General features: G+C 50.1%; 1 protein-coding gene and 1 non-coding gene across 5 annotated transcripts; both read right to left on the bottom strand.

The window, feature by feature from the left end:
* Nucleotides 1-327: 327 nt before the first annotated feature.
* On the bottom strand, nucleotides 328-14,007 carry GUSB (glucuronidase beta). Of its 4 annotated transcripts, none has more exons than XM_042922199.1 (12): nucleotides 13,737-14,007; nucleotides 12,227-12,412; nucleotides 11,713-11,894; nucleotides 11,390-11,532; nucleotides 10,750-10,937; nucleotides 10,276-10,428; nucleotides 9,847-10,025; nucleotides 9,622-9,768; nucleotides 7,177-7,261; nucleotides 5,421-5,597; nucleotides 2,221-2,356; nucleotides 328-699 (listed from the first exon to the last, which is right to left on the bottom strand). In XM_042922199.1, the coding sequence occupies exons 1-12, from the start codon at nucleotides 13,944-13,946 to the stop codon at nucleotides 530-532; spliced, it is 1,956 nt and encodes a 651-aa protein (XP_042778133.1). In that variant the 5' UTR covers nucleotides 13,947-14,007; the 3' UTR covers nucleotides 328-529. The 4 variants fall into 4 exon arrangements, with proteins under 4 accessions (XP_042778133.1, XP_042778134.1, XP_042778135.1 ...); XM_042922200.1 differs by having other exon boundaries at nucleotides 13,721-13,788; XM_042922201.1 differs by lacking the exon at nucleotides 13,737-14,007 and adding an exon at nucleotides 13,536-13,648.
* An 8,931-nt stretch (nucleotides 14,008-22,938) lies between these two features.
* Nucleotides 22,939-23,044, bottom strand: LOC122210392. The gene has a single exon (XR_006198040.1). It is a non-coding gene; the product is annotated as a U6 spliceosomal RNA (small nuclear RNA).
* Nucleotides 23,045-24,413: the final 1,369 nt, after the last annotated feature.

The raw sequence follows: 24,413 nt of genomic DNA, 5'->3' as shown, positions 1-24,413 counted from the left end.
AACTTGGTGGAAATTGGTACACAGACTTTGTTGATTATTCCAGTAACATCGCTTTCTGTAAATTCACTGGGACGTGAGCTCATCTGTGAAGCTGAAGAAGCAGTCGTCTCTTCCTCACGCGCCTGGTTGGCTGCACAGGCCCTGGGGCCTGAGGGCTGCCAGGCTAGTCCTACGGAAGTGCCGTCTGCACCCAGCAACTCCGGCCGTGGTGTGAGTGTGGAAGCAAGTTTCGCAAGAGTCTGTACACAGTTACGTTTGTGAAAACAGCCTAACACATGAGAATTTCAGATGCTTTCCAGCAATACAGATCATCGCATTTATGGATGGTCACTTTTAAGACAACTCTTTATTCCCACACTACGAAAGCTTTTATCTGCACCTCTGACATTCCCTTCTGGGAAATTAGTACAAAATCCGGGCCAGAAACTTCCCAGTCGGCCATGCACAGTCCAGGACTGCTGTGGAAGTCGCCCCTTACTTGCGGAGGAGGGGCTGCTATCTGCTCTTGTCAGCAGAGGTAGCTCTTGCTTTAAAGAGTAAATGGGCTGTTTTCCAAACACTGTGACTTCACAGCTGACCAGGGATACCTGGTTTCATTGGCAAGTTTCCAGTATCTCTCTCGCAGAAGGAACGCTGCCCCTTTTGGTTGTCTCTGGCGCGTGAAGATCCCCTTTTTATTCCCCATTACTCTCTGCGGTGCTAAAAACAAGGCAAAAAGGTATTTCAGATGACTTCTGATGGGCCAAACAGGAACCAACCTAGAGACAAGCTGGGCATGAAACAGAAATGTCCTTTTCTATAAAACTTAGGATTGCCTGGTCTGAAGTGGCCACTTAACGTAAGGCTAAAGATTTAACCTGCTGCTCCCCCAAACAGCTTAGCTCCCTGGTATATTTTTGTTGTTGTTGTTGTTGTCTCTTAGAGGAAAATCTAAAATTATTTTTCTTTTATCTGCAAAATAAGGTTTGAAACATGAGCACCCAGCTGCCCGGTAATGAGAGTGGGGACTGAGCCGGAGTTACCCTGAGAAAGGCCTGGGCTTTTCTAAAGAGACGGCTCTCCTAGTGGGAGCCGGGGTCCTGACCAGGCAAGGGTGCCTCGGTGGGATCTACCAGATTTCAAAGCTCTCTCAGGCAGACTTCCGGCTGGGTTCCAACTGCCCGTGGCTGGTCGGCTGCTCTGCAGCAGCTGAAGCTGGGAAGGAGGCGAAGCGGGCCACAGGCTCCCAGCACACCTTCTCTCCACCTCAGGTGAAACCACAGCTTCCGTTGAACGGGAAGGTCTTTCCACAAGAAGCAAATGCCAGGCACTGCGCCAAGCACTTTATCACATGAATTCCTACGTCGACCCGCAGGGGGCTCATCCCCACTTACAGGCTTGTGACAGGGTCAGATCATCTGTCCACAGTCACACAGCTAATTTCTTACTACACAGAGCCAGCGCATCCATTCACGAAACCAGACTTCAGGAGCCGTCGATCTCACTTGCCAGAGAGAGGCTTGAGTTCTTGTTCCTTTTACTCTACCTTCCTCTTTCCATTCTAATTTTTCATTAAACTCTCGCCTTCCAAAGACTTGTCCTTCCCTGTGAATAATAGGTTATAAATCCCACTACTACCAAATCCTTCCTTACCTCCCCAAATCGCTATGCTAAGTTTATGGGATATCAAGAAACCAGTAACATCTACAGGTATAGAAAGAAATGGGATCCACGATGAATGGCACTGAAGTGGCCCTCACATCTCCCCGCCTGAGAAAGAATGCAGACGGTATTCTCTCCGAAGACTTTCAGGCCCTCCCACATTCCAAACACTCTGACACTTGCATTTGGTAAACCTGCCTTCTACAAGCGAACGATGTAAAACACACCAAAATATACTAAGTTTCCCGGGCTTTGTACCGTACTCTGGAATAATAAGTGTATCCCACGTGAATCCAACGCTAGGTCCACTTTTTCCACACTGTTGTGAAACAGACAGAGGCAAGTTGGTCGTTTTTGCCTCAAGATAATACCTCCTCCGTTTGCTTTTTTACCATGAAATGATCTGGGAAGCAGGCAAGTGATTGCTGCTTGCTAAACTAGGAAATCCTCACGTAGCTTACACTGACTAGAGCTTTCCCCCTCTTGTTTCCACTGCTCTTACAAACAAATGTCCTGAACTAAAAGGCCAACCTGAAAACATGAGGAACAGTACACTCCACAAACCCAACCGCCACTTACACTGGTTAGTCATAAAATCGGCAAAGTTCCAGATGAGCTCTCCGACCACGTATTCTTTGCGTTTTTGATCCAGAACCAAATGATACTGCTCCAGCAGACCTTTCTGGTATTCCTCGCTGAACATCAGAGGTGGGTCCTGGAATTCAAGGCAAAGAGTGAAGTTAAGAGGCAGGACTGGCAGAATTGTAAATGGTAGGTAAAAATAAAGATCCGTGTGACGTGACCAAAATACCCGTCTCCACGGTGGGCTGCAGTGACTGCAGGACTCGGGCGCGGGTGGAGACACAGCCAGGCTGTGGCGTAGCCCAGAGTAAAGAGAAGGGATTGTTTAAGGAACCTTAATTAGGAACTGCTTTATTTCTAAGCAGAGTTTGATATTTTATCTTCCATCTCTATTCACCGGTGCAGCCTGAAAGCTGAGCTACACTGGAAGTAAAAATGACTCTTCAGATAATAAATTTAAAACTCACATTTTAAGTAGCTGCCAGCTGACGATTTGAGAAATAGTGTGACTCACTTGAACTCGACTCGCATTCCTCTGTATCTGGTCTGGGTGAGCAGCTGCTACTTAGCACATCCATCCATTCGACAAATAATCACTTAGTATGGATGGAGGCTCTGGTGATGAAGTGACAAGCAAGAAAGGCGAGTGTCCCTGCCCCTGCAGGCTTTATACTCTGACAAGAAAGACTCAAGGTGTTAGCGTAATGAGGGTAAACGGGGGTGACTGGCAGAGTGCAGAGCCAGAGCCAGAGCCAGGGGGTGGTTAGCGGTGGGGCTGAGAAGGGCCACGCAAAGCTCCCTTGAGGAGACGTCAAGGACCTGACAGGTGAGAAGGGTCCTGACGAACGAAGGCAGAGGCCACATCTGTGGACTCGTTCAGTACCTGGTGAAGAGCGCCTGTGTGCTGTGTACTAAGATATAATGACCTTTTAGAGGTTCTTGGGACGGTCTGTTTTCATCCCATGGCAATTTGAGGGGCACTCAAATCTTAAACGTTCAAGGATAGAGCTTTTCAGTCACTTTACAAGAGAACAAAGCCCTATAGGCCTTGGCTTTCTTTTCCAAAGAAAAGGATAGAAATGCTATCGAGGACACACTGGTAATGTAACAGTACAACTGAGCCAGGTTTTGTTCCAGTTCCAAAGTTGTATATGTATATGTTCTTACTTTGTTTTAATGGAAACAACCCATTAGACAACTGCATTGTCTAATTCTTAAAACCGAATTAAACTAAGTCAACTCAGTCATAACTAGTCATATTTCAAGTCCTCAAGAGTCACATGTGGCTGGTGGCTACCCTCTTGGACAATGCAGAAACATTCCATCACTGCAAAGGGTCCTATCAGCACTAGATCTAGACTGAGTTTCTTAAACATTCAGAGTTGGTTACCTTTTCAAAAACGGAGAACTGATGTACATATACGTTATCTTCATAAGCTATTTTCCCTTACTTTACCAGTTTGTAAAGTGGCATTCTGTGTAAGCAAGATGAATTTAAGGGTATGAACAGAATAATATAGCACATAGAGGTAGCTGTTCAACATACCAAGGATAAGCATATTAAGAAAGGTGTGTCAGGCACCTGGGTGGCTCAGTTAAGCGTCCAACTTCAGCTCAGGTCATGATCTCACGGTTTATGGGTTCGAGCCCTGTGTTGGGCTCTGTGCTAACAGCTCAGAGCCTGGAGCCTGCTTCAGAGTCTGTGTCTTTCTCTCTCTCTCTCTCTCTCTCTGTCCCTCCCCGACCCACACTCTGTCTCTGTCTCTCTCTCAAAAATAAACATTACGGGGGCGCCTGGGTGGCTCAGTCAGTTAAGCATCCGACTTCAGCTCAGGTCACGATCTCACGGTCTGTGAGTTCAGGCCCCGCGTCGGGCTCTGGGCTGATGGCTTAGAGCCTGGAGCCTGCTTCAGATTCTGTGTCTCCCTCTCTCTCTGCCCCTTCCCCATTCATGCTCTGTCTCTCTCTGTCTCAAAAATAAATAAAACGTTAAAAAAAAAATAAAAAAAAAAAAAAGACACAAAGGGAAATTGCTTAAAAAATAAATAAACATTACAAAAAAAATTTTTTTTAAATGTGTCAACAAGGAATGTGGTACTTGTGACAGTAGAGTGTAAGGAAGCTGGGTAGGGATGAGAGGCTGGCTGTGCTTCAAGAACCCACACGAAAAAAATCCCCAAGATAAAGCATCATATCTTTGGGAAGGAAATGAATAAAAAAGAGAGAGAGAGAGAGAGAGAGAGAGAGAGAGAGAGAAAAGCTAGTGATTAAATCTTCCTCCGGGACACCTGGGTGGCTCAGTCGGCCGAGCGTCTGACTTCAGCTCAGGTCATGATCTCATAGTTCGTGAGTTCAAGTCCCGCATCAGGCTCTCTGCTGTCAGTGCAGAGCCTACTTCAGATCCTTTGTCTCTCTCTCTCTCTCTCTCAAAAATAAAAAATAAACAGAAAAAAACAAAACAAAACCTGGCTCCAAGATTTCATTCATTTCCTTAACAATTATTATTTAGCACCCACTGAGGGCCGGGCACTGCTGAGGGCTTGGGAAGCACTGATACACAGGATTCAGTCTCTCTCTTGGAGCCCAGTCTGGTCAGGGAGGCGGCCAAAGAGATAATGATGGCACCCAGTGAGAAACGCTGACAAAGACCAGTCAGAAGGAGCAGTTTCCTCTGCCTAGGGCAGGCGGGTAAACCTCACCAAAGAGGGGACGTCTGAGCTGAGATGCGAACAGAGTAAGAATCCCGTAGTCGGTGAATGTGGTGCTACGTGGGCATTCCAGGCAGAAGGAACAGCCCACACCAGAGCAGGAGCCAACAAGCACGGTGGAAACAGCCCAGGAATGAAAGCAGGGGAGGACGACCTGGGAGAGGGCAAAGAGCAAAGGACGTTGACTGCCCCGGCCAGGGCTGGGGCTTTAGCGTGGGGGAAGCCAATGATAAGGCTCCCAAGACTCGGATTCGCTCAGGAGACCACTCGGGCAGCCAGGGGAGGCTCTTTGGAAACAAGGCCAGTAAGGAGGACCAAGCAAGCGAGGCGGAGGCCCGAGTCCGGCAGCCGCGAGTGTGGAGGACAGGCTGGTGTGAGCCAGCACTGCATGGAGATCATCAGGACAAGTGAGGGGTGGGAGAGGAGCACACTTCCAGCTTGGGGAAATGTCCGAGAGTGAAAAAATAAACGATGTTCTACACCACTTACCTGGTGAAACCCTGCAATGGTGTCTGCTCCGTACTCGCTCTGGATTATTGGTTTCTGATAGGTCCTGTACCAGTTCTCAAACTGGGTTGTCAGCTGCAGCTGAATCACCTCCATGTGACCATAGTCATGATACCAAGAGTAGTAACTATTCACACAGATGACGTCCACATACGGCGCCTAGGGTGAGAGCATTAAACCTGTTCACGAACCAAAAGACTGTAAGAGCATTAGGGCTCACAAACTCAGGGGGCTCTTCCGGCACAGGAGGCAACAGGGGGCTGCAGAAAATGATCTAGGTGCTCCCACGTGTAGCAGACCTAGAAGTGACCTGAATAAGGCAAGTCTATAATCCTGGGCTGACGCTCTTGACCTGGCTGTAGCTGGGCTCTGGAGAGACTGAGCGGTAGAGCAGATGCCCCGTGAGCCGGCCGCGGCGCCAGCCCGGGGCGGTGGCGCTCCTGTCACTGGGCTTCCCTTACCTGGGAAATGTTCCCAACTGAAGGACAGAGGCGGTTTTTTTCCCCACAAAGGTCTTGGCGAACCATGTCATTCGTGAGCTGGTGCTGGGGCCACAGAGCGGCCGAAAACTTCCCTCCTAGGAGGGCAGCGGCAATGATGGGCGGGACCCCTCATGTCTACAAGTGCGGTGCTCAGGACTGAGTGGCGAGGGCTAGGCCAGCCAACTGTCCGGCCTCTCCTATCACCAGAACACAAGCCAGTCTCGAAAGCCTGTACTGGGGCTGATGTGGTCCGACCTTCCCAAGCGACCGAGCCCCTTTCCAAACTGTGGCTGAAAGCAGCGGGCAGAAAGAGGGAGCTGGGGAAGTGGCCACGGGTGGACACTTGCACACGGACCACGCATCCCACTAGGTGAGCCCGGCAACCCTCTGTGGCCCAGGCACTGGCTGCCCCATCCACACAGAAGACGAGAACGAGGATTTGCCACTTGGGCTCCGAGGACATCCGTGCCTGCCCGTGCCATGCTGGTGTTTGGCCACAGTCTTTATGCTTCTTTGAAGGGGCTGTTCTCAAAAGATGGCAAGGGAAACACCAGGGCTACGAGCCTTTGGTCGCTCATGTTAAAAGGAGTGTTGCCAGTTCATTTTGTACATTGCGTTCTCTCCTCCATTCCTTCTGCAGATGTTTTCTCTTTCTGTAGTGCTTTCCTCTTAAGGACTGGCCTTCAGTTCTCTGGTGAAGACACATTCTCTTGCTGCCATGTTCTATCTACAGCCTCAGTGTAACCCTGCGCATAGTTTCCGAGGGGCTGCTGTGCCAGGGGGTGGGGAGGGATGCGTGTGGTCCAGCCAGCCAAGTGAGCCTGTCTGACCCTTCGATTCCAGTCCAGTCCAGATTGCCAGCCTGGACTTATTTTAGATCAGCATCTAGGCATCTGTACTTTCAAAGAGCTTCTCTGAGTGGTTCTGACAACCAGCTGGGTTTGAAAAACACTGGACAGTGACAACTTTAAGCTCCCTTACACCTGTGCCACTTTAAAAGCATACTAAACCGCGGAGCATCAAACCCTGACTCTGACCTGAGAACGCACGAAACCTCCCTGTGCCCAGCCTCCTTGGACTGAGAAGCCATACTGCTGGGCAAACAAGCAGCTAGTTATCTTTAACCTGAAGACCATCCAGGGACGCGTCTGGACCGGCTGCTCAGGGCTCCTCCCAGCAGCCTGTGTTAGCAAGCATCAGAGCAAGGCGAGAGGACAGGCAGGGAAGAGAAGTGGCACGGAGACCCCCAGGCTCACCCCCAGGTCTGCTTCATGGTTGGAGTTGGTCACAAAGGTCACGGGCCGGGAGGGATCCAAGGCTTTGGTGTGAGCAATCAGCGTCCTGTCCACAGAGAGCAGAAGACACAGACTCATCAGTCTGGGAAGGGCCCTCATACAGCCATCTTTCTCTCTCTCTCTCCACCCTGTCTCACAGCCAAAAACTAAAGACAAAACCCTTCCTCCCTGCCGACCTTGAAGACTCCTTTCGGTAGGCAAACACGGTCTTCTAGCCTTAGATCATGTTCCTTGGCCTCTTTCCTTCTCGCTCCCCAAATCCTACCCCCACAGAGGGAAGGCCACCCTCACAGCTGGGGTCCTTGGGCTGGGCTGGGCTGGGTGCTGCCAGAATCTCGGAAAAACCTCTTGAAAACAGGGAACGGGTGGGGCGTGGACCAACGTGGACGTTAATTTAACGAGTAGAGGATGTGTGCGAGGAGGCGGGCTGTGTGTGCACTGGGCACTCACTGGAGACTGGAACAGGAGCAGTGGGACCAGACATTTGCACGGGGAAACGCTATGCTGCCATTACAAGTGGGCGGTACAGGGCTCTGGGAGACAATAGCAGGGCACTTAACTGACACTGGAGAGTCACCCCCATACTCAGAAGAAACAGCATTTCGTCTCATTCACCAAGGAGGAGCTGCGGAAAGAGGCTCCCAACAGAGGGCCCAGCCTGCGCTCGGGGCTCAGCCTGGGGACCCGTCACAGGCCACCTCAGCACAGGTCACTCCGTTCACTGGTCAAGCTTGCTCCTCTGCTCCCCGTCCCCACAGCTGGCTTCCTTCTCCATGACACTCTTCCCACCCTGCTCTCCTCATACGAAGGCTGCGGTTCCTCAAGCCAGAACGGCACCCTTCACCTCGAGTCCCAGAGCCACACTCTGAAACAACCTGTGTGCCTCCAGGAAGCTTTGAAGCCTCGCTGAGCTCCTGATGCCCAGGCAGCTCCAGCCATTCCCTGGCCACCTCCCTACTGCACCAACGATCATGCATCACCTTCTCCCCACCTCCCAGAAAAGCTTGCAGACACCCATTCTCGGACACCTGCGCTTTCTGCCCCACAACAAACTTCTGTCTCCCAGCCCTGGCTCACACAGGCCTGTGCCTCAAGGCACCAGGCTGCACGTTCAGAGCTTTGCCCAGTGGGCCTGCTGCTCAGAGCCCCGCATCTTGTACCTACGGCTCAGCTCACAGCACTCCACGACACTGAATGGCCTCTGCTGCCTCTATAGCCAAGCGAAGTGATTCCCCTCTGTGGGCCAAGTTACAACTGCATGATTGTAAGAAAGACAAGGAACCGAGGACCACCCCCACCCTGAGGTAGTAAACCCTCCCACTGCTGGAAGCCACCCGTAGGTGTGGTTTCTGTCCACTGCAATGCCAGGGTCGGGAGAGCCTACTGGCATTTAGTGAATGGGACCGTGAACTTTTAGATGGGCTGATCCTGTCTAATAATGTAACTTAAAACAGTCAGAACGTGCATGTCATTGAAAAACCTGTGTATAATTATGTGCCTACATAATCCAGTTTCATAAAGCCACTTTACAGAGATGAACCCAAAGCATCACCAAGTGGTTTTTGCAGGTGTAACATGCACTAAATTTCCCAGGAATGGAGATAACATAAAAATTGAGAGAAGACTATATTTGGTTTGGCTTGGAACTTTACCTAGAGTGAGTCACCACTTCGTAAATGCACAGCAGTGAAGGAAACACCGCCGGTGGCATCAGTCACCAAAACGATGCCCCCACTGTCAGCATCTGTAGCTGCGTTCTCAGGCGGTTCCACATCTAAGTGCAAGCGTCTGACCCCTTCACTGGCTCTTCTGGGGAGTTGGCTCATGCACTCACGTGTAATTATATAAACGACCGTCCTCTATATCATAGTTGTGCCAGGCCACTGTTCTTTTCATAACCTGAAGTTATGTGTCTAAGTCACTCTGTGCAGAAGTTAACTCCAGGGGTGCCCAGGGTGGCTCAGTCGGTTAAGCATGTGACTCTTGGTGTCAGCTCAGGTCATGATCTCACGGTTTGTGAGTTCAAGCCCCCTGTCAGGCTCCGTGGTGACAGTGCAGAGCTTGCTTGGGATTCTCTCTCTCTCCCTCTCTCCGTCCCTCCCCCACTTGCACGCGCTCTCTTAAAATAAATAAACCTAAAAAAGAAAAGTTAACCCTAGATCTCATTTCAGATGTGAAAAAGGGACACTGGGGCTCGGTGGGTTGAAATCACAAGTGGTGGGTGTGTACTTGGTGCCCTGCAGTGACCATGTACGGAGGCACCCCCACCTGGGCTGGGAGTGGGCGCTGCCTCTCATGGCACATGCCTGCCCCAGGGCCAACCTCAGCGCTGCCACCCAAGGCTGACCCAGACCAGAGGGCTGAGGTCTCACCCCTGACCCCACCCAGGGCAGAGGGAGCACTCACTTGAAGTAGTAACCGGCAGGTTTCAGGAAGGAAGCGGGCTCATTGGCCACAGACCACATCACAACAGCCGGGTGATTCTTGTCCCTGCGCACCAGCTCCTCCATCACCTCCAGGTGGTGCTGCAGAGACACGTTGCTGTAGCTCTCGCTGTGGCAGAGGGAGGAAAAGGAGCCGTCAGCGCCTGCGCCCCCGGCAGGCTGAGCAGGGAGGGCGGCGGGCACTCACACCAGCACGATGCCCACACCGGGACTCTCGTCGATGACCACGATCCCATAGCGGTCACAGAGCTGCATCACCTCCTCCGCGTAGGGGTAGTGGCTGGTGCGGAAGGCGTTGGCCCCGAGCCAGCGAAGCAAATTGAAGTCCTTCACCAGCAGTGGCCAGTCAAAGCCCTTCCCTCGGATCTAGGGGAGAGCACAGTCGAGTGATCCTCCCTCCCCTGTCCCAGACGCACTTCCGTCTGGAGCCAGGCCCCGGAAGGGTCACCCCATTAGCCCTCAATCTGGCACAAGGACAGGCCCCATCAGGCCCCATCTGGCAACTGTTTCAAGCAGTTTGCTTCACTGCTCTGAGTCACCCTCAATTGCTTCAGGGGTCACGCGGAAGACAGTGGCGAGCAACAACTGTCACAGGAACCCAGAAGCCACGACTCACATCTGCATCCTCGTGCTTGTTGACCCCGTGGAAATAGAAAGGTTTCCCATTGATGAGGAACTGGTGCTCTGTGACAGCCACCGTGCGAATCCCCACGGGGAGAGTGTAGAAGTCAGACACAGACCCAGCTGCCGTCTGCGCGGTCAACCTCACCTGTGAAAGCCGAGCACCGGTGTGAGGCATCCGTGCTGGCCTGAGCCCCACACAGCCCACCCTCCAGCGGGAAGGCCCCTCGTGAACCACAACGGCCAACGTCTGGGACTGCACGCGGAGAGATGCAGAAATTCCCAGCTTCTGCCATTAACAAGGAGGAACATTCACCCTGCCCCTGGTGCCTGCTCTTCAAAACTGGGCCTCCCTACCAAGCGGTGAGAAAATCAGACCGGAAGCTCAGAGGACCACGTGTACCCGACTACCTGTCCCGCACCCCCTTGGAAGCCAAGGCTGCTGGGTGGGGGCAAAAGACCTCGTTACCTCCAATGAGTACAGGTAGGCAGGGTGCTCATGCATCAGGTATGGCCACCAGAGGTGGGCATTGGGCACCTGCAGCTGGCCCCGACCCCCTGTCCCCCGGGCCACGGCTTTGCCTTCCTCGTCCAGAAGACGCACTTCCAGTTGAAAGTGTTCACCGCCTTCAACAAAAATCTGGTAATCCACCAGCCCTGCGAGAGACAAGGAAGATCAGACCAAAAAGGGAGGGACACGATCTGGGTCACACAGAGAGCCTCCTGCAGCCACCACTCTGAGGAGTCCTCAGCCAACAACTGTTTATTTCTGGAGCCCAACCTGCAGTGAGGGGAGATGAGGCGAGGGCAGCACAGTGGGAAGGGACACAGATTCTCATGAATCCTAAGCGATTCACCCTGAGCTATGATTTTACACAAGCCCCACTTCTCCTTGGGCTTCGTTCCCTCACAAAATGAGGTCAGACCAGATGAATGATTTCTGCTGCCCGTGCCAGTTCAGACAGGCTGGATTTCAGCTCTTTTTGGGCAGATGGGAAGCCCGAGGGGGAAGAGATGCCGGCAGAGGCTTTCTCCTGGAGCATCTTTCCAAACAGGGAGCAGAGCCACTTGGGGCCTGGCTGAGGGAAGTTCCTGCAGGGAGCCCTTACCAGTGTCTTGGTCCACGCTGGTGCTGACGGTGATGTCATCGATGTAGGTGGCAGGTGTGGTGTAGAGGAGCACGGGCCGATGCAGCCCCGCGTAGTTGAAGAAGTCAAAGTTTATGTTCTGGACAAAGTAACCCTTGGGGTACCTAGGATGGGAGAACAATGGCCAACTTGGACCTTGCTCTGATCCTCTGACCTCAGCTCACATGTCTCCCTGGCCTCCCAGAGCCAGGGCCTCACCTCTGCTAGGGCCACCCTGCCCCTAGTGGGAAGACCAGTCGGCAGGGTGGGGAGTGGGGTGGAGGGGGGAGCAGGGTGCCGCTCACTTGGAGGTATCCGTCTGGTGGAGGATGGTCCCTGGCGGCAGAGTGTGGGGGGTGAGCGTGTTGTTGATGGCAACGGTAATGCGGCAAGAGGCCAGGGGCCCACTCTGTACCAGCTTGCTGATGTCAGCCTCGAAGGGGAGATGGCCCCCCTCATGCTCTGCCACGTGGACCCCATTCACCCACTGCAGACAGAGAGATACGGGGAGGGAACAGCAAGTCAGGGCGGCCATCGCAGGCACTCCCTCACACACAAGTGTCGTATGTGGGGGCTCGGGGCCCCGCCAGCCACCCCCGCCTCAGGAATGGAGGAATGAAGCTCTAGCTAAACACATCAGGCAACCTTCCCCCGACCCAGGGCACCAACCCCAGTGTGGGACATGGGTGTACCCCCCCCAGTCCACCCCAGGAGGCAGGCTGTCAGGTGACCCCTGGGAACCACACACCTCAAGGCAGCCCCAGGCTGCTCAGCAACTGCACCTGACCACTCGCCCTGCCCGATGCTTGTTGTACTCACCACAATGGCATAGTAGTGGGCGCTGCCAATCCTCAGCACCACTCTGGTGCCCAGGTCCTGAGTCCATCGCTGGGGCAGGGTCGCCTCCCGCTCGTACCACACCCAGCCGACAAAGCTGCGCAGCTGCCTATCCTGGCCCACGTCATTGAAGCTGGAGGGAACCGGCATGTCCAGGGTGGGGCCCGACTGAGGAAAGAAGGGCTGGGATCAGGTCCAGACCACCTAGGAATCGAAGACCAGGACCCAGGCAACCCCCTTCCCCGGGGGCCACGTCCCCCAGCCACCCGGCCTGCAGGAAGAAGGCTGGGTAAGATGACTTCTCCTGGGCCCCGGGATTCCAGGCCACCCCACCATTCTTATTCTTTGCCAGCAACTGACTGATGCCGCTTATGGGGCTCATTTAATTCGCACAGCTCCACGAAGCAGACAGCGGTCACTCAGTCACTCGATCAACGGTGTACAGTGAATACCTACAACGCTGAGCAAGGTGATCGGCTCTATGAAGAGAGTGTGGAGGGTGGCAGGGATGGTCAGGGAAGGCCTTTGGGGGCCCATGGGATACTGCCTTCTGACAACCTGGCAGAACTGGGTGAGCCTGAGCCTGACAGGGCATCCCCTGAACATCTCCAGTAGATGTCCTCTAGGCACCAGCAGGACAGCTCAGTGAGCCTGGAAGCAGCCTGGGGAAGACCTTCCTGACATCCTGTCTGTGGGATTTCCTCTGTCCCTCACAGCTGTATCCCAGGGTCTGGCACAGCCCTGCAGGTAAGGGACTCAAAAAACGTTGGCTGAATGGATCCATAACTTGGTAAGAGATCCTCCTGCTAGCATGGTTTGTGTCTGGGGCTGGGGGGCAGCCAGCTCCTTCTCAGGGCAGTCTGTGGACAGGGGCGAGCCCAGCCCATAACCCAGGCAGAGGCAAGAGGATCTGTTCAGACCAGACCCTAAGAGGAAGACGACCGACTGCCCCGGGGAGGAAGCTGGTGGGGGCAGGGGCTGCTCTGCTGAGGAAACTGTGAGTGGGGCACAAGCCCGGCACCCAGTTCTTCCTCCCCTGGGGAACGGATGGCAAAGACTGAGAAAAGAGGATCTAGGGGAGAAGAGAGGGCCAGTGGGCACACAGGCCCAGCACCACTTCCCGCCGACACCACCCAAGTCAGAGGGGAGAGCCGGGAGGAGTCCTTGGCCAGGTGGGTGCCAAGTCCTTCGCGCCGGGGCAGGGCTGGTGCCAAGACGCCTACACCTCCTGTCCTCCCGCCCCCGAGCTCGGTGCCAGCGCCTCGAGCCTGTCCGGCTCAGCCAGTCTTACCGAACCGGGCTGGAGCAGAGGCCTGCCCCGCCGCCCCCCGGACGTCCGGGCCGGCCCTCCACCCGTTTCCTCCCTCGCAGTCCCTCTCCCCGTCGTCTGATCCCAAGCCTCCAAAGCCGTCCAGCTTTAACCTCCTCCTGGCCGACAGCTCCGAGACCTCAGAGGAAGGCTCCCTGCCCACCTACCCCGCTGGGCCCGCACCTCGCGCAGCGGCGTCCGGTACCACTGCTGCTCGAAGCCCTGGCGCCGGTTCTCGGAGAAGTCGGCGCGGAAGCTCCAGAGGCCGTTCAGCTCCTTGAGCTCCCGCGACGGGCTCTCCCGGGGGTAGAGCATCCCGCCCCGCAGCGCCAGCCCGCAGGCCCAAAGCAGCGGGCCGAGCGCCGCCCAGACCGCCGCCGGCCCCCGGAGCATGCTTCGCCGGTGGCAGCTCACAGCCAGCCGCTTACCGCCGGGCTCGGAGCGGCGCTGGAGGCGGACGGGGCGGCGCGCGAAGTCACGTGCCCCACCTGAGGCCTCCCACGCCATTTTGGTTGAGGGCGAGTTCCCGGTCCGGAGGAGCTCTGGGGCCGCAGGGACGCCACTGTCGGCTGGCCACAGGGCCGCGGCGGGGATGGGGGTGGGCCGGCGGGGAGCCCGAGGTTAGGCCCTCAGGGGAGCGGGACCCCGAGCCTCCGGCCCCCGTCCTGAAAGGCAGAGGCAGAGGTCCCCGCCGCCTTGTCCTCCCCGGTCCGACTGCTCCCCCGCCCGGGGCGGTCGGTCCGGGGCTGCGGCCAGAGCGGGACCCAGGGAAACAGCCGGACAGCCCGTGAGCCCAGGCGAAGTCTCTGCGGTGCCTGGTGGCGTGCACCCCGCGGCCGTAGCCTTGACCGTGGGCCTCCACCTACCGTCACCTGAGCCCCAAACCTCTAACCAGGGGCTCAGGGCTCCCAGTTGGTGTTGTGGGATCATAAAGATGCAAGGAGAGGGGGCTTATGGCCCCAGTAACCTGGTCTAGATAAAATTGTTTGTACAGTTACCTGATTCTTCAAAATACTATTTTTTTTTACTTTTTGCTGATTTTATACTTAACAAAGCAACCTAATAATGGGCCTTCATACTGCCAACAGTGTCCCCAGAGTAGTAAAAATAAAATATATTTTAGGAGCTGACAAGATTTAAAGGTTTTTTTTTTTCTCACAATATAAAAACAAGAAAAGTAGGATGCAAAAGTACATACAGTATGATCAAAATATTGTATCCGCAGAAATACAGATAGATGTGAAGCATTACTGGTGTTATAGATAATTTCCATTTTGTTTCTCATACTTTTTTGATTTTTTTGAAATTTCCTGCAATGAACATAACATTATTCTTTTAATCAAACCAATAAATGCTTTTTTAAAATCAAACAGGCAGAGGCGCCCGGGTGGCTCAATTAAGCATCAGACTTCAGCTTAGGTCGTAATCTAATTTGGTGAATTTGAGCCCTGCATCAGACTCAGCGGTGTCAGTGCCAGTGCGGAGACTGCTTGGGATTCTCTCTCTCCCTCTCTCTCTCTGCCCCTCCTCCATGTTCTCTTTCTCAAAATAAATAAATAGGGGCACCTGGGGGGCTCAGTGGGTTAAGTGTGGGACTTTGGCTCAGGTCATGATCTTGTGGTTCATACATTCCAGCCCCACATCCAGCTCTGTGTTGTCCACTCAGAGCCTGGAGCCTGCTTCAGATTCTGTATCTCTCTGTCTCTGCCCCTCCCTTGTTTGTGCTCGCTCTCTCTCAAACATGAATAAATAGGGCTACCTGGGTGGCTCAGTCAGTTAATTGGTTGACTCCTCATCTGGGCTCAGGTCATGATCTCATAGTTAGTGGGTTCAAGCCCCACATCAGGCTCTGCGCTGACAGTGCGGAGCCTGCTTGGGATTCTCTCTCATTCTCTGTCCCTCCCCAGCTCTCTCTCTCTCTCTCTCTCTCTCTCAAAATAAATAAATCAATTATAAAACAAATCAATAAACATTTAAAATTAAAAAAACAAATTTTCAAAAATATATTTTTGAAAAAACAGGCAAAAAATAAATAATTAAAGGTCTATTGTCTCCTAAAATTAATAAATTGATTTTTCATTTACCCTTCAGCTTTAATACAAATTGATTTTCTACCGTCTAATGGGGAAGAGGACAGAGAACTAATGAAAGGTGAACCTGAAAAACAGACCCTGGTGGGTAAAGCCCATTGGCCCAATTTCCTCTCCTACCCCACCTCCACCCCTAAGTTTTTGGTCTTGTATAAATATATGAGCCTGGAGATGTAAACTTGGAAGTTGTCGGCTTTGAGGATTTATGTGGTCACCAAAGAAATGAAGGCAGGTAGAGAGCAGATCCAAAGATGTATCTAGAGACATCCCAAAATTATGAGTATAGGAATAGGAGAAATGAGCAGGTCCCTATCTCTTTGAGGATAAATCCAAACCCCAAAGCTTGGTTTGTCAACCATCACACCCGTTCCTGGCCCTCGATTCCTGCACACACCATGTTGCTGCATGACTCTGTGCCTTCGCTCATGCCCTTCCCTCTGCCTTCATTCTCTTTTTGTTTGTTTTTTGTCTTTGTGGGTTTTTTTTAATTTATTTTTGAAAGAGAGAGCAAGACAGAGTGTGAGCAGGGGCGGGGCAGAGAGAGAGAGAGAGAGAGAGAGAGAAAATCTGAAGCAGGCTCCAGGCTCTGAGCTGTCAGCAGAGAGCGCAATGTGGGACTCAAACCCATGAACCTTGAGATCATGACCTAAGCTGAAGTTGGACACTTAACCGACTGAGCCACCCAGGCACCCCTCTCATTCTTTAATACCCCATTCAGACAGCTTTATCCTCACACCCCTTTGGTCTCCAAGACTCTCCCTGCTCACACAAACTCACTGTGCAGTTCGGCCCGTGGCTCAGCCCCTTCTCCGTCCTACTTCTTGTCCCTGTGAGTAGCCTCCCCATCCTGGGGCTCAGTTCTGTGATCTACTTGACTTTAGTCCTTTCTTTTCCCATCGTTGCTCATATACTGGACCACTGCCTGTATATTCCTGCTGCCTCTTACCTTCACCATCCCCATTCACTATAAACTTGCTCCTTTACCACACTGAAGAGCCATCTCTTCTGCCCGCCCCATTTTTCTGGATCTAGCAGTCCTCATCTCATTCTTTCTGGAAGCCATTCTTCCACCAATGCTCTGCCTCTCCCTGGGGTCACCTGCCACTCCATAGCTGTTCTTTTGGAGCATCTCTACCTGGCCTTACCATTTGTCTTCCTCACTTGCTGCCCCCACCCACCTCACCCTCGAAATCTTCTTCTCCCCAGCCCCTAAACCTGATCTGGGAATGAGACCAGCTCCCTCTTTGATATTCCCAAATACAGGTGCACAAACTCTTTCTACTCTAAGGACTCATCTGCCAGAAGGAGAACGTTAGCCTAACTAACAAATGTAGGCAAGTTACTGAGTTTCAGCTCTCTTGGGCACTGGTTTCTAGTTCCTGCTCTTATTTCTGAGGCTTTCCTCCAAATATTTGTCAGAGAACTTGTCTGAATTGGTCACCAGATGATGTAGCCCCTCAACCACCAGTGAACAGTTTGGAAATATGAAGTTAATGTTTATTTATTTATTTTGGGGGTGGAGAGAGAAGAGGGGGCAGAGAAAGAGGGAGGGAGAGAGAGAATCCCAAGCAAGCTCTGCACTGCCAGTGCAAAGCCTGACTAGGGGCTTGAACCCATGAACCGTGAGATCACGACCTGAGCCGAAATCAAAAGTCAGACATTTAAATGACTGAGCCAGTTAGTCACCCCCAGAAGATAATTTTAAACAAGAGAAATAAGGGGCAGGTTCTTCTCTGACACACCTAATATAAATTAGCACCCTCTCCAGTCACCTTCTCACATCTCCCTGATTTATCCCTGACACTGGTCGTAGTCTGAAGTGACCTTGCTCCTCTCTTTCTCTGAATACCTGTGGTAGACTGAATAACCATTCATTGACAGCAGCATCCTTCCCTGGGGGGATGGGTTTACTTTCCCACCCCCAGGACCACGCATAGCCACATCATGTGCTTTGGCCCGAACTGTCCACACTGATACACATAGCTCTAGTTCACCCATTTTAATTGCTGGAGAAGATTCCACTGTGTGAATACACCACCACTGATTTTGCCCTTTTCCTTTTTTTTTTTTTTTTCAAGGTTTGTTTATTTTGAGAGAGACAGAGACCATGAGCCGGGGAGGGGCAGAGTGAGGAGAGCAGGCTCCTAAGCAGGACCCTGCATTGTCAGTGCAGAGTCCATCCAGGGGTTCGGTCCCACGAACCTCAAGATCATGACCTGAGCAGAAACCAAGAGTCAGACATTTAACCCACTGAGCCACCCAGGTGCCCCTGCCCTTTTCCTATGCAGCAATTAGGCTGTTTCCATTTCGCACTTTCACAACCAACTCCACGCCGTCCATTCCTCAGGTGGTTCTTGATCCTGCGCTCACATGCAAGACTGCCCAGCTGCGTTCTAGGAATAGAGATGTGGCCTGGCGGCCTGGTGGGTCTGCTCATCTTCCCCTTTACTGGGCATCCTGAGGGCCCTCCATGGGGCTGGTACACATGGGTGCTTTCATTTCCTGCTGCCCCACAGAAGGGAAGTGCTCGGCCACCAGCTCTGCCCTTGACCCAGGGCAGGTCCCTGTGGCTCCCTATTCACCACTTCTGCTTGTGTCTGGTTCACAAAGAGGCCTCGCTTACTTTAATCTTGACTAGATCTTTCCGGGTCTGTTTCTTTTTGTGCTTTATTCACCGGTATTTTGTATCTGAAACATGGAGTCATTTTGCTATTTGACTGTAGGTCTGTCTTAAGCTACTTTTCTGGGCATTTCTCCCATCCCTCAGCACACTTCTGCTTATGTACCCGCCTCTTGGGCCCAGAAATACTTTCCCAGGCTTGTCTTGGAGGCTGTAGCACTGTCTGGGCTGATCTCCGGGTCATCTTTCTAAGCGTGGTTCAGATGCCAAGTCTTTCATTTCCTCTCCCTTTTCCTTCTTCCTGGGATGGCAGCTGTCAGCACATTTGTACTCAGGGGACAGTACTAGAGTCCTGGCTGTCTGGCTTTAGCCAGACTGTGACTTTCTGGCAGCTGACCCTCTTCCTTGTCCCATGACTACCATCACATGGTCCCTGACCCCCAAGTGAGAGCCTACAGAGCATCACTGGGGCAAAGGTGAGGTGTGTGTGGGTGCCCACTGGATTCCTATCACTTGATGACAATAACAATAGAAATCCTGTGAGCAGGCATTCTGCTAAGGGATCCTTATGGCTCTGGAAGACTATAAAATGACTATTCTGTCTCTATCACAGATGAGGAAATTAAGGCTCAGAGAGGTAAAATGACTTACTCAAGGTAATACACCCAAAACTACATTTACCATTGTTGATGGCACATTCACTCCTTTTCCCAAATTACCCTACATCCAAAGGACTTTCTGATGTCTAAGACGGAAAATACTAATGCTTTCCCTTCATGGTCGAGTGCAGCAACACAAAATGTCCCTGCAAAGATTGTATGGTCACAGCTTTGAATTTAATAAGCAAGTCACAGGATACTCAGCTGATCAGAGCACAAGTCTGAGACTTCCTATTTTGCTCCCCAATAGATAAATTTTATTGCATTTAAACATTATCTCAAATAGGTCCTGGGACTCATTTAGCAACTTCTTGTTTCTGTAGCTGAACGACCTCAGATCTTTTCATCAGCCCACCAATCATTTCCTTTCTAAGAGACAGATAACATCTAAAATTTTTCTGATAGCCTGTGATTGATTAACTGCTGTAGCTTGCTGAATCAAAGAAGCTGAGTTTGGTACAAGTTCAATGCCAGTAACTTTCTGGGCTTAAGATACTGAACAAGTAACACTGGGCCTCACTTACCCAGCAGATTGATTTTTTTCATTCACGAAAAATCAGATTTCAACAAGAGACCCACCCTCCTGAATACAGATATAAATGGGGGAAGTGAGCACACACAGACCTCCTCCTAATGGAAACCCAGTGGAACACCCTTGATCATGTGCTATATTTGACTACAGACTGTGTGAACTGTCACCAGTTTCTCTTTGTCAACCCAGAATCTCCTGCTTTTCTTTCCAAGGAGGCTGATTTCTAAAGTGATGAGGTCCCTCCACAGGATTCCTCTGGGCTTTCACAATACCTGGTCTTTCAGAGTGATAACATTTCTGGAATGTGGACAGTCTGGCTAGTGATAAATGGTCCCCATTCTTGCAGTGGATTCAGCAAAGAGAGCTATCAGCACAGAGCCCAGCGTGGAGCTTGATCTCATGAACCGTGAGATCATGACCTGAGCTGAAATCAGGAGTCGGATGCTTAACTGAACCACCCATGCACCCCCTGATGTTTATTTTTTTTAACAGCTTTATTGAAATAGAATTCAAACACCACATAATTCATTCATTTACAGTATACAATGCAATAATTTTTGGTATATTCACAGATGTGTGTGACCATCATTGCAATCAAGTTTGGAACATTTTCATCACCTCAAAAGGAAACTCTGCTCTTTGCTTTCTATCCTTCTATCCCTCCCATCCAGTCCTAAGCAACTGCTAATCTATTTTTTGTCTAGATTTTGTATAGATTTGTCTATTCCAGATGTTTTATGTAAGTTGAATTATATAATATGTGGTCTTTTGCATCTTTTTAAAAAAATGCTTATTTATTTTTTAGAGAGAGACAGTGGGTGAGGGGCAGAGAGAGAAAGACAGAGGATCTGAAGCAGGTATACCCAGACAACAGAGAGCCCAGTGTGGGGCTTGAACTCATGAACTGTGAGATCATGACCTGAGCCAAAGTCAGATGCTTAACCAACTGAGCCACCCAGGCACCCCTGGGCTTTGCCTCTTAATGTTTGAAAATAAATGTGTCTATATTATAATCCTGCTTTGTGAATTGAGAATACGAAATCAGTGTTTTTAGGTCTGTCACTTTATACATTTTTTTCAACATTAGCAGAACATTACAGAAAATATGGAATCACATTTTCTCCTCCCTTCCCTAAAAAAAATGCCCAGAGGCGTTTTTTGTTTTTTGTTTTTTTTTCTTTAAGAGTTCACTCCAGGGGAAACAAAAGGAAGAGGAGGAAAAAATAACAACCCAGGGAGTCAGGAGGTTTTGAACTTGCATTGAAGTTCTCGCTATCCAGGTCCTTGATCTCCAGGCTCTGCCTGCTGTGGGGTCTGAGTTCACCTTTGAGGAGCAAACGTCTGGGAGATGGGTCAGGGCTGCCTCCTCTCCCATTTCCAGACTGCAGAGCTGCTCTGCCGATAGGAAGGATGCTTGAGGACATCCCAGAGATGGACTTTCAAAGGGGTAAGAGTAGAGAAAAGAAATGAATGTCCCGTTGTCTGGAGGAGGGAGGATTTATCAGAGCAAGGACTGAAGATGAAGCAGTTGCCAACAGCCCAGGCCAGCTCTCAAGCCTGGCTCGGGGAGCCATTGGGTACTTCAGGGTGCAGGGGGCATTCTTCAAGGTCAGCCACAGGACAGGCATCAGCTAAGGCAGCGAATGAAAGTTCTGCTTGGGTCCTGACCCTGAGGAGGGAGCTTGTCAAACTGATCCACTCCTTCTGATTTCACCTTTAGGGAAGATCAACCAGGTCCCTGCTCCCACAACAGTCCCTTTCCTTAGCAAAAATGACAATCCCTAGTCTCAAATATTGGGCAGGAAGCATACAACTCTAAGACATGATCCAGAAGTGAGCGGCTGAACTCACGGAGTTCAGTAGATGTTCTAAGGAGGAGGGTGGCTCTGGAAACCTCAAAATCCAAATTCTACTGGGTAATGTCAAATGAGTGGGGGAGGGGGAGTCGTTCTGGCTGAACTGGAGCAGATGGGAAACAGAAAACAAGGCAAACAGGTCCAGTGCCGTGTGGAGACCTGGTTTACAATAAGAAGACAAGAGGGGGAAACACAAAAACAGGCTAACGTGACCATAAGAGGCTTTGAAGTTGTGTTTGGAACAAGAACATAGTGACTGGCTGCCTGCAGCTTGTCTTATTTCCACCTCAGCTGTCTGGGAAAGTGATCTTCAGATTAGAAATGGAAGAATAGGGGCACCTGGGTGGCTCAGTCAATTAAGCATCAGATTTCTGGTCTTGGCTCAGATCATGATCTCATTCATTGTTTTGATGGAGCCCCACATTGGGCTCTGCACTGACAGTGAGGAGCCTGCTTGGTATTCTCTCTCTCTCTCTCTCTCTCTCTCTGCCCCTCCCCCGCTCACTCTCTTTAAATAAATAAACAAACTTAAAAAAAAAAAAGGAATAGAAGAATAAATGTCAGTAAAGGAATCTGAAAGCCCAGTGTAGTGGGTTGAACGTGCCTCTCCCCACTTCAAATTCATATTCACCCAGAACTTCAGAATGTGACTGTATTAGTTTTCTAGGGTTGGTGTAACACACTATCACTCTAGCAAATTTCTCGTGGATTCTTTGGGATTTTCTAAATACAGAATCCTGCCATCCATGAACATAGTTTTATCTCTTTCCAGTTTGGAGGTCTTTTATTTCTTTCTCTTGTCTAATTCACTGGCTACAATATTGAATAGCAGCAGTAAAAGCAGGCATCCTTGTCTTGTTCCTTATCTTAAGGGAAAGGCTTTCAGTCTGTGAATGTGATGTTTACTGTGGGTTTTTCATAAATGCCCTTTATCTAGCAAATAATCAACATTAAAATTTTCTTGTCCATAATGAGATATTGTATATGCAGAACGCCCTAATTATTAATAAGCCAATGTATTATGATACCAATAAAAAAGATTATCATAATTGTATAAATAAATACATGCCCTTTATTATGTTTAGGAAATTTCCCTTTATTCCTACTTTTGAGTTATTTATTTATTTATTTATAATTTGATTTGAGAGAGAGGGAGTGTGCAGGTGTGCACACATGAGCAGGGGAGGAGCCAAGGGGAAGAGATAGAGACAAAGGGAGAGAGAGAGAGAGAGAGAGAGAGAAAATCTCAAGCAGGCTCCACACTCAGCACAGAGCCTGATGCCGGGCTCAATCCCAGAACCTGGGATCATGACCAGAGATGAAATCAAGAGTTGAACACTCAACTGACTGAGCCACCCAGGTGCCCCACCTGAGAGGTGTTTTTTTTTAATGTTTATTTATTTTTGAGAGAGAGAGAGAGAGTGCAAACAGGGGAGGGCAGAGAGAGAGAGAAACACAATCTGAAGCAGGCTCCAGGCTCTGAGCTGTCAGCACACAGACCAATGCGGGGCTTGAACCCACAAACCATGAGATCATGACCTGAGCTGAAGTTGGACACTTAACCGACTGAGCCACCCAGGTGTCCCGAGAGTTTGTTTTTTTTTTTTTTAAATCAAAGTATAGTTGACAAAAATATGGAATGCTTCACAAATTTGCATGCCATCCTTGCACAGGGGCCATGTTTAGCTTCCCTATATCACTCCAATTTTACCTGTCAAAGCAAACATAATTTTTCTGAGAGTTTTTATCATAAAACAATGTTGGATATTGTCAAATGCCTTTTCTGCTCCAATTAAGATGATCATATGCTTTTGTCTTCATTCTATTAATGTGATGTATCACATTGATTGATTTTCTTACGATGAATCACACCCTTGCATTTCTGGGCTAAATCTTACTTGGTCGTGGTGAATAATTCTCTTAATGTGTTGTTGGATTCAATTTGCTAATATCTTGTCAAGAATCTTTGCATCTATATTCATAAGGGACATTGATCTGTAATCTTCTTTTCTTGTGATGTCTTCATCAGGGTAATGCTGACCTCATGGGGTGAGTTAGGAACTGTCTTTTCCTCTTCAATTTTTTGGAAGAATTTGAGAAAGATTGGTGTTTATTCTTTAAATATTTGATAGAATTCACCTGTGAAGCCATCTGGTGCTGGACTTTTCATTGTTGGGAGCTTTTTGGTTACTGATTCAATCTTTTGCTATAGGTGTGTTCAGATTTCCCCTTTCTTCTTGAGTCACTTCAGGTCATTTGCATGTTTCAAGGAATTTGTCCGTGTCTTCTAGGTTATTTAATTTGTTGGTGCACAACTGTTTATAGTATTCTCTTATAATCCTTTTTATCTCTATAAGCTTAGTAATAATGTTCCCATTTTCACTTCTGATCTTAGTTACTTATATCTTGCTTTTCTGTGTAAGTCTATGCCATGGTCTAAAGATTTGTGTTCCCTCAAAATTCATATGGTAAATCCTAATGCTCAATGTGATGGTATTAGGAGGTGGGGCCTTTGGGGGTGATTAGGTCATGAGGGCAGAGTCTTTTTCATGAGATTAGAGCCCTTATATAAGAGGCTTCAGAAAGCAACCTCACCCCTTCTACCATGCAAGGATACAATGAAAAACCTGTGACCCAGAAGAGGGCCCTCATCTGACCATGCTGGCACCCTGATCTTGAACATCCAATCTTCAGAGCTATGAGAAACAGACTTGTTTTATATAAGCTATCCACTCTGTGGTGTTTTGTTCTAACAACCTGACCAGACCAGGATAGTCTTGCTGAAAGTGTATCAATATTGTCGATCTTTTCAAAGAATCAACTTTCTGCTTCAGTGATTTTTCTTCTCAATTTTTTTGGGGGTGACACAATTTAACCCATAGGAATGGCTCTATTTGGACACAGGGTCTTTGCAGATATAATTAGTTAAGATGAGGTCATATTGGATTAGGATGGGCCCTAAATCCAGTGACTAATGTCCTTCTACATTCCCACCAACAGTACCGAAGTGCCTTCAACTTTTCCACATTATTGTCAACACTAGCTATTTTATAGGTTTTGATAGTAGCCATCCTACTGGGTGTGAGATGGTATCCAATTGTAA

Source organism: Panthera leo, chromosome E3 (assembly GCF_018350215.1).
Source record: "Panthera leo isolate Ple1 chromosome E3, P.leo_Ple1_pat1.1, whole genome shotgun sequence".
NCBI classification, from domain to species: Eukaryota; Metazoa; Chordata; class Mammalia; order Carnivora; family Felidae; genus Panthera; species Panthera leo.
This window is presented reverse-complemented; position numbering and strand designations above follow the sequence as displayed.